The sequence below is a fragment of the Crocodylus porosus genome, unplaced genomic scaffold, assembly GCF_001723895.1.
Source record: "Crocodylus porosus isolate Cpor-Errol unplaced genomic scaffold, CroPor_comp1, whole genome shotgun sequence".
In the NCBI taxonomy this organism is placed as follows: Eukaryota; Metazoa; Chordata; order Crocodylia; family Crocodylidae; genus Crocodylus; species Crocodylus porosus.
In genome coordinates, this window is record NW_017728907.1 from 52,971,818 (window position 1) to 52,981,929 (window position 10,112).

The window sequence follows — 10,112 nt, forward strand, 5'->3', positions numbered from 1 at the left end:
CTCTTTAGCCTGGAAAAGCGCAGGCTCAGGGGTGATCTGATGGCCACCTATAAATTTATCAAGGGTGACCACCACGATCTGGAGGAACGTTTGTTCACCAGAGCGCCCCAAGGGATGACGAGGTCGAACGGTCACAAACTCATGTCCAGCCTGAAACGGTCTTGCAGAAGGAAGAATTTCTTTACTGTCCGAGCCCCCAAGGTCTGGAACAGCCTGCCGTCGGAGGTGGTTCAAGTACCTACATTGAACACCTTCAAGAGTAAACTGGAAGCTTATCTTGCTGGGATCCTTTGACCCTAGCTGACTTCCTGCCCACTGGACGGGGGGCAGGACTCAATGATCTTCTAGGGTCCCTTCCAGCCCTAATGTCTATGAAATCTATGAAAGGGATTTCTTGCAGGGATCCAAGAAGCTACTAAAGAAGGGTCAAAACTTGTTATGAGTACCCCCCAAAAAAGAACATATCACTGGATTGCAAACAGGAGTATGCACAAGGAAACACACATGACAGAGACAAGCAAGTATGAGGACTTCGTTCTTGTTCACTGCTGAGCCAACCAAAAACCAATAATGAAACTTTAATCCCAAGTGCTGCAGCCATTTACAGAGTTGACCTTCCCCTCTACATTAAATGGAATTGCTCACATCCAGAAAGCGACTCCTGAAGGAAGAACTACATTGGACAGCCTCTCCATAGTTTAGTGATGTGTACAGACCCATGCTCACATGGCTACAGTATTTCCTGCTCAGGAGTTGGTGTGAAGGTCATAACACAGCACTGCCTTGTGCCATATAGACACCTGCATAGGTACTTGCTCATCAGGCCCTTACACATGCCAGAATGTATGTCTAATTGACTATCAGTGGCACAAAGAGAGAGGTAGGAGAAAGGGATAAAGCAACAATGTAGAAGTAAAGGGCCAAGAACGAACCTTTGTAGATGTCAAGAGGGAAGGGTTTTGGTAAAGAGGTGCAGCCACCACCAGGGACAATAGGTACAGAGCTACATAGGGTTACAAGCCTGTGTAGGAGGAGTGCAGACCTCTGAAATAGCCATGCAGGGGGAAGGGAAAGGCAAAAAAGATAGTGTCAGAGAAAACAGCAGAGGACAGAGAAGGCAGTCATTGACTGCAGAGCAAAAGCACTAGTTGGGAAGCCATTAAAAGCCCTGATGTATAAGAAATGATGGGCACATTCCTCCTTGAAGTGGAAGGGATAAGGCCATAAGGAGAGTTACCAGGCCAAAAGAGGTTTGTTTAAGAGGCTGGATGTGGACAGATTCAAGAAAGGTTAGAACGGTGCCAGGGAGCAAGGTATTTTTGACAGAGACAGAGAAACCAACTGAACAGAAGGAAAAGGATGAAGAGACAGTTTTTCTTAAGTAGCTGAATGATGATTGAAAGGTCTAATGTATGTAAAAGAAAGTCAAAGTATGGGAAGGATACATCAGGAGGAGGTGGAAAAGGGGTCCTTGAATCTTGGGGTACAGCCAGATAAAACAATGATGGTGCATTCAAAGGAGGAACCACTGTAACTGCTGAGTGTGTCTGCCATATCCTGTGGCAAGTAGAAGCTAAACTGCAGTAATTATCAGGTTTGTTCAGAGGTAAAATGTGCTTGTTTAGCTTTGAGTTTGAGGAACAGAGCGCACACACTAAAGCAGGTGCTCAGCCCCTATTCCACAGGCAGATCTGGCCCCTAGGTCTGTGGGAAACCCCCGATGTGATGGGCCCTGCATACCCAGGGCGGTGCAGAGCCTGATCCAGGGGCACGGAGCCCAGCAGAGGTGGTGCGAGTTCTGAAGCCCAATCCCCAAATGCAAGACTGGGATGAGGTGGCACAGGCCCCCCATCCCCTGATCCCCACATGTGGAGCTGGTCAGAGGTAGTGTGGAGCCCTAATTCCCGTGCACAGAGCTGGCACAGGGTCTCAGGGCCCCAATCCTAGCATATGAGGCTAGGCAGGGGCAGTGCAGTTCAGATCCAGCCCACAAACCAACCATGCACGCAAGGCCAACAGGTTGAACACCATCGCACTAAACAATTGCCATGGAGCAGCTGACACATGGTAAATCCTGTCCTTCTAATTCTGAAGGAACGTTCAATCAGTCCATAGCCACAATTAGCTAAGATTGACAGGATGGATGTTAGCACCGCACACCCAGACCATCACACAGAGCAGAGTGGATGGAAAAGATAGTTTGAAAAAACGACTTTGAGGTCACTTTACTTTTGATCTCAGAACTTCCTTCAAAGTAAAGTATTTGCAGATATTATTCTCATATCATTGGGCTGCATGTTCATAGAAAAGGCAACAGTGAGCTTGTATTAATTTTCCACTGACAGATTACGAGGATCCTAAATTGTGTGGGAATGTTTGGGATAGTGAAAAAAAAATAAAAGGAAATACAGGGGTGGGAAAGACTGAGCAATGTTATTAAAACCTGTTGAATCCTATCTGGATTGACTAAGTAGATCGCTCCCTCTGGTGGCAAATGGGAAAATTGCCTGCCCTCACAGCTACACCATCACTCCAACACTACTATTGCCATTTATTTGTTATACTCTAACATCATTATTTTTTGAAGTCATTTTCCCCTAATAGTTGCTGTTAACTATTAACTAAAAAAGGACTAATTTTTAGGGGAAAAAAATGTTCTCTAAACAATAACTTTTAGAGAACATTTGGCTAAACTTCAGCATTCTCTCTAAAGTATAATCAAACAGTAATTTGTAAAAAGTAAAGAAGTTCCCTCAACTCCTTCACTGCTTGTGATGAACTCTCAGCAAGTATGAGAGTCCTACGGCCTGCCTCGTATATCTGTACAGTCCTGGCTTCTTAAAGTATATGGATAGGTGACACCAAATTTTGAAGTCTATCCATACCCTTCAGAAATAATTCTCAACACTGCAATAACATACCGGTATTTTTATATATCTTTTACTTTTTCTTAAGATGGGTTTTGATGTCTTGCTTAATACCCCAAACCAGAAACTGCAATAAAATCAATCAACCGTTGGCATAAATCAATCAACTACAGGTGTGTTTTAGAAAAGACTGGAATAGGTGGAGACAATTGCAATCTGAAATATGAGCAAATATGTCTGCTTAGGATACACCAAGAATATAATTGGTTCCACAGTAAAATAGGGAGGTATGAAAGAAAATAGACTTGGGGCTCAAAACTGCACTTGTCAGTGTAGTTTCTGAACATCTTGTGTGTCAGCGTGTGGAATGTATAAATTTCACCAGCAGGAGGTAAGGTGCTATTTCGGGATGATCGAGAGGACTTGGGAAAACCTTCAGCTGTTGTGTCACGTAGCTAGCTTATGTCAGCATTATGGAGCGATCATATTAGCAGCTGACGTGGTGACCTTACATTAAGCCAGCCCTGTAACTTGTGTTGTGCACACTCACCTTTGTTATTTGCACCACCACACAAGTAAGGAGCTTGTGAGAGTGTATGGGTCCAAATTAATGGAATCACTCAAAATAAAAAACATAGAAGACTGTAGTGAAGGCGAGCCCCATACTGGTATGAGAAGAGCTCCCACTTACAGACACACAAGGAATTTATGCAGGCACACAGCTGGGGCTGACTGCTGACAGGTACATAGTTCAGCAGAATGATCCTGCTCAGTGTTTTCTCGATAGGATGTCAGAAGTCCGACATGCGATCTTGATGACAGCGACCAGCAGGGCTCTGCAACATATTTGTCTTCCATTGTTTCCTTTTAAGAGACAGGCATGACAGCAGATCCACTAGGTAGCTCCTTAGTCAATCAATACAGGGTGCTTGCTTCTTTGTGTGGACTATAGTAGGTCAAAAGCAACAGTGACTCATTCTACAATTGTCTTCACTAAACAAATGAGTGCTGTCATAATTTAGGCTACATTAAAAGCCATTTTCTTTTATTTGTTCTAATAGATAATTACTGGATACTCTTGTTCCCAATTGTATACGAGGTTCAAGAGAGGTTGAATTATGATGATTTAAATGCCAAGAAAATAAACCTAATGACAATCACTGAAAAGCAGCAATTGTCTGCTGGAAAAATAAGTGGAAGGCCCTTTTCACCTGTAACATTCATCATCATCGATAACCAACATGACATACACAAATACATTTCCTAGTTCCTAAAAAGAATGGAAATGTGTTCCTCCCCTCCAAAAAACCCCCATTTACCATGCCCTTTATTTTTAAAAAGTTTTAATTTTTCACCCTGGTACAAAAATACAGTACAATGTGATGGCAAGGCATTCTCCAAAACATTCAGCAAGAGTGGGAATCCCCATAACACTTCAACATAATCTTGTCTTAATATTAACCAAAGATGAACGGATGATGGCTAGCTGGAGCTCCTACCTGAAGGCAAGTCAAGACAAATCACAAACAGCTCTACAAAGAAGATCTTTTGCCGAGTGAATATTCTACAAGCTACTTTGGGATACGCATGAAAAAAACAAACAAACAAAACTTTATTTGGTTTAGTGGCAAAATTACTTGTTTGATTTGTTTGGCTTTTTAGAAAATAGCTAGCTTGAGTCTCAATCTCCTACTCATCTGAGCATCGCCCACTGATGGCCAATGAAGGATCCAATCCCAAATAGAGATCAAGCTCTCACTATTTCAATGCATAATAATCACACTGCTCATCCTCTTAAGATGCAGGTTAAATGCTTTGAACGCTGGATACAAGTGGTCATTGTTACATGGACACCCACTGAATATTTGGTTTGAGATCACTTCAGGGACTCGTGTAAATTAGCTGTTAAGTATTAAAGTGTAAACTGGCTGGGAAAAAGGATAACACTGTATCTGATGCTTATGTCTGAAAAATCAAAATGTTTAACCTAGCAAATTACTAGTAAGAGAATTCTGTCCTTCCAGTGCAACTACATTTCTTGGTCTGTTTAACAGTTTATCAACAACAAAAAAACTTTAATACTTTTAGAGTTTCAAACTGATGGATAAGTCATGTTCAATGTATATATTATAATTCATCTCCAAGATGTTTCTGCTTGAAAGCATCACCTGTCAGCTTCTCCTGAGCTTCTTTCATCCCCTGGACAACTGCAAAAAATAAAATTATATATAGAGCATCAGCTGGTTTGTTTCAACACATATGATATGGATTAAGTAGGAAATTCTGAAAATGAAAAGTATATTAGCCGCTACTGGTACAACTAGATAGCATGAACACTTGGAAACAACATGCAAAGGGAAAAAAAGATAAAAGGGTGTGTCCTTTTGGCTTTATTATGAGGCATAAAGAATCTCTTAACATCTTCCCTTCCACTCTTCCTCCTGCTTTTCCCTTTCACCCTTATTTATAAATTCAGCTTGCACCTAGCCCTTTTTCCCCTAGAAAAACTCTATGACCAGGCAGAATTGATAGGATTAGTACATCAGAAATACCACGTAGCTGAATTTGGGAAGGACATTTTTAAAACACTCAGAATAGTAGAGGTTGACTTTTAGCTCATTTAACTCATATAGTTGGGGCTGGTCCTGCTTTGAGCAGGGGGTTGGACTAGATGACCTCCTGAGGTCCCTTCCAACCCTCATTTTCTATTATACTATGTCTCACATGACTGAGAAGCAGTTGGCAGCAAAGATGTCTATATTAAAGGTTCAACACTTCCCTCACAATCCACATTTCTGGGACCCCCAACACTTTTACCAGGAAAGGCAGGGCTTGACATCACTGATATTTCTAACAACATTTTATACAATATGTATTTTTTATTCAGGAATGAAAAGCATCTTTAAAAAAAGTTTCAAATCACCACAAAGCAACATAAAACTTTGTTTTTCATTTCAAAGGCCATGTTTAATATAACAGAGAGTCATTTTCTGCATATTTTCCCAATACTGCTGAGATCAATAACTTCATGGCAGCTGAGCAATCAATTTTTCCCAGGCTCACAAGGAAAACCCTGGCAAAGCAATGAGAAGTGGTAGCTGCTTCTGAAAGCAGCATATCATCAGAAAGATACCCTCTGCCCTATCATGCACAAAATATTCTATCCGACAGCTCTTCTCTTTGTTGGCCATCTCAGCTGCAAGGACTAAACCTAAAGCATCCTCCCATTTCTAGACGTGGCCTCTCAAGAACTGAAGCAAGCAAGTGGGATGCTATGGAGAAGGTCACATTTCTGTGTGTGCAGTTTTTGGATAAGAAAGCTTGAATTTCCAAAAATATCACTACCTGCCTTTTGCAGATACTAAGAGGTTACTGCATAGCAAGTTACACACGTTATCTGAGTGGGGTTTAGTTTAAAGATCAGGTATTTGGCATTGGCAGGATGCTGTATGTGAAAGACTATAGTCTTACAAATTATTAGGAAGATCAATTTTCTTCTCTTTCTTCCCTTCCGTTATACTCCAGAGAAGAAAAATCACATTTCCTCTCAATTGAGCATACTCTCAACTTATGGGATAGCTATAATTTCCCACTGTTGCTAGCACTGGTCTGTTTCCCCCTGCTGTTAGTGATTTTTGGAACTACAGTGTCAATCAGATCTGCCGTTACCAAGCTTAGATGACACAGTATTTCAAAAGACAGCACCACTGGGTCTATACTAAGGCTACAAAGTTTACCGATGATTATACAGCCTCAAAAGAATAAACTGATGTCACCTTTCCCACCTTCAGTGAACTGGCCATTGCTTGGTGCAATGTGGCCTGTGAAGTGTGGTGCATATATGCATACAAATATACACATGCCTATATGTACACACATATATTTATATAAATATTTATCATACATTTATATACACACATATGTAAATAAATAAATAAATGTATGTGCATACATATAGGCGCGTGTATATTTGTATACATATATGCACCACCCTTCACAGACCACATTGCTAGCTCTTGGTGCAATGGCCAGTTTATTGGAGGTGGGAAAGGTGACATCAATTTATTCTTGAAGCTGTCCCTGACAGCTTAAAAGTAAAAGGAAAGAACAGGCATGGTGAAGTACTGCATTTATAAAGAGAAGTCAGGAGTGGATGTGTAACCAAGCCCAGATTTTTTAAGATCCAGATGGGAAATAGAAGCACATCCTGATTCTATGCTAAGGCTCCTGCCACCCTGCCCAAGGTGTTGAAGAAACTCATTCATCTGGTTTGTAGCAGCTTCCAGGTATACTGTGACCCAGTAGGTTTCCTCTGCTCCGTACACGGGTGTCATTTCCATAACATACTTGCAATTCAGTCCCACCCAAACCAAATCTAGAATTAATTCACACATACCCTGATCAGCATTGGTGTAGAAATACTTGTAGCTGGGATTTCCCTTCTCATTTATGATCTCTGGATGGATTTTTCCACTGGGATCTGTTCAATAGAAGAGTGATTAAAATGTTGAACAAGTAATGACAAGTCATGCGAGAGGATGTAGCAGCTGTGTATGAGTCTTACCCATGAAGAGGATTCTGGGAATGTAGCCACCATCAGGGCTAAAAGCTTCATCCTTTGGCTCGTCGTCATCCTGTGGGTGGCAAGACAGAAATAAGAGAACATTTGCGCTTTCTGAGCAAGCTAGTCAACAAAATGTAGCCTTAAGGAAATGTGCTATCTTCTTCCAAGGGTAGTTTGAGTAAATGTCATCTTGAAAAGATGATAAATCATTACAAAATTCTCTACAATGCCAACCAAAGAAATAAAGTTATTTTCACCCAGATAAATATCAGTTGTGAAAATAAATTTAGTTATCTGCACCAAGTTACATATTTATTCTGTTTTGGGGTTGTAATGTTTGTCATGTAGTGACTGCATCTATAAAAGCCATTTTTCTTCTGATTAGCGTAGAGAGGGAAAATGGGCCAATTGTTAAAGATATAATGGAACAGACTCAGCTTCATAAGTAGAACTACTATATAAATATTGCAAAGAGTTTCCTTTTTAATCAAACAGACATATCAAATTAGTACTGTGTGATTATTAGATAATTTGAGGAATTTAGATAGGAAGGACAAATAAAGAGTTAAAAGAAATATGGACTTAAGGTACTTCATTACAAAATGGTAATATGGACATGAACTGTAGGAAAGCCTACCTCCAGATTGACCATAACAAAATTATGGGCAAGTTCAGAGATCTCCTTGGATTCGGCAAACTTTGGCTTTAAAGCTAAAAAGAAAAAAGAAAGAAGGGGAAGGGGAATGGAAGAGAAAACTACATCTAAATTCTACCGAGGGAGGGGTGGGGGGCGGGATTCAGGCCTATAACAAAGTCCTCATTTCATCCCTAAAGAAGGGACTGGCAACATATGGGCCATGGAGCTGCTGGATCTGGCCCATTGAGTGGAGAGCTTTGCCTCTGCCCGAGCCCATGCTGGGTAGCAAAGAGCTGCAACCAAGACCATACGGCTGGAAGTTGCACTCACATTGCTGCTGGTTCACCCCATGCCCCCTCATCCCCCTGGTTTCCCAACTGCAGCAAGGGTGCAGCTTCCAACTATTAGGGAACTAAGCCAGGGCCAAGCAGCTGCCAGCTGTGCCCAGGCTGCAGCCAGGAGGGGAGAACCAGACAACTTTCAGCTGCCCGCCCCCAGCAGAGCTCCCCACCAGCTGGAAGCTGCACTCACTGCAGCTGAGGAGCAGGGGACTGGGAGAACTGGCAGTGGTGTGGGTGCAGCTCCCAGCTGCCTGGCCCTGGTACGAGCACAAGCAAACTCCCTCGGCTGATTGAGCATGAAAGCCACCCAACCTGTGCAAGACTGGAACCAGGTTGTTCTGGCCCATGGCTTATAGAGGTTGGCAGTCCCTGTTTTACAGCATAAGTACTTCTCATTGGGAAACTGAATCTTTGTAACAGCTACTGAATCTGCGACTTGGAATAAAAGCTAGCTAACCAAATCCTTGCTAAGCAGTCATAGTCATACAATGAATACTGAGCAAAAATAGCTATATGGGTTGTATTCAAGCCAATGGCTTCAGAGCAGGAAACTCTCCACATTGCATTATCAATCAGCTGAACCATCTACTCCACTTTACCTACAGTTTTAAAGCAATGCAATTTTTAGGCCCTTCTATTATGCTACTGAATCAGACAAAACATCTAATGAATCACTGAGAAATAACTATCCAGTGTAAGTAGATTTAATTATATCAATAATTGCTCTTTATCAAGAATTCTCAGTAAAAGCAGAATGACCCTTTTTTGCACTTTTACATGATTTAAAGGTGAGAGTCTAATTCTTACTGTACTGTATTAAAGAGTTCTGGTTTCTGGCATTTAGCTGTAGCTCTCCTTTGGCAACAACAAACAGTACATGTGTTTGCTACTGTACTGCTCGGAGCAAAAAGCAAATGCAACACACACTACATTTTAAACATTCATATTTCTAAATAAATAATAATATAGACTTGTATATAAACAAAGCTTCTGTTAAGTCTTTTAGCACTAAATGCACATACCTTTGCACGCTCCACACCAGGATTTGTGGATGATAATCATGAGGGGCAAACCACTAAAAAAAGGCAGAAATTGATCATTATCGCTGAGTTTGCCAATGAAACTCAGAACCTGCACTTTCTAGCAATCAAGATGTCTAAAGAAACTTGCGGATACTGGAAGATAACAGGCATATAAAAATTCTGTCATGCCCTTTGCATTAGCTTCTTTACAAAAGTTTGCATGTAATTACAATTCCATGTAAATATTACTGCACAGTTATTAATTATAAATGCCACAAAATAGTTAAACAAGCATACTGTCCAACCACTTCCACTGAGGGGCTGGAGGCAGATCTTTTAATAACATTTTACTCCACACGGGTTTTTGCAAGATGGTGGCAGCTGCGTGAGCATTTTTAACAAGACCAACAAGAAAACTATAATGCTCCGAAGCGTTCATTCAGGGCACTGACAAGACATGGAAAAAGAAGAGAAAACATATATACAGAGAGGGTGCGTCAGTGGGGTTTTTGGTGCTTGTAGCCAAAGCTGATTCAATCACCTATTAGATAAAACCACCAAAAAAGTCCTACTAAAACCCCTCTCTCTCTACAGACATTGAGAAAGGAGGGCAGGGAACAGCTGCAAGCAGACCTGGACAGGTTAGACAAGTGGGCAGAAAACAACAGAATGCAGTTCAAC

At 41.3% G+C, this 10,112-nt stretch overlaps 1 protein-coding gene across 1 annotated transcript in view; it reads right to left on the reverse strand.

The window, feature by feature from the left end:
* Positions 1-4,177: 4,177 nt before the first annotated feature.
* TXNDC12 (thioredoxin domain containing 12) overlaps positions 4,178-10,112 on the reverse strand; it is a 19,608-nt gene continuing 13,673 nt past the window's right edge. Inside the window, exons 3-7 of the mRNA XM_019531419.1 lie at positions 9,432-9,484; positions 8,069-8,142; positions 7,432-7,501; positions 7,264-7,347; positions 4,178-5,074 (exon numbers count right to left, since the gene is read on the reverse strand). Of these exons, the coding sequence (XP_019386964.1) occupies positions 4,995-5,074; positions 7,264-7,347; positions 7,432-7,501; positions 8,069-8,142; positions 9,432-9,484 (361 nt within the window). The 3' untranslated portion in view covers positions 4,178-4,994. The remainder of the gene's footprint in view (positions 5,075-7,263; positions 7,348-7,431; positions 7,502-8,068; positions 8,143-9,431; positions 9,485-10,112) is intronic.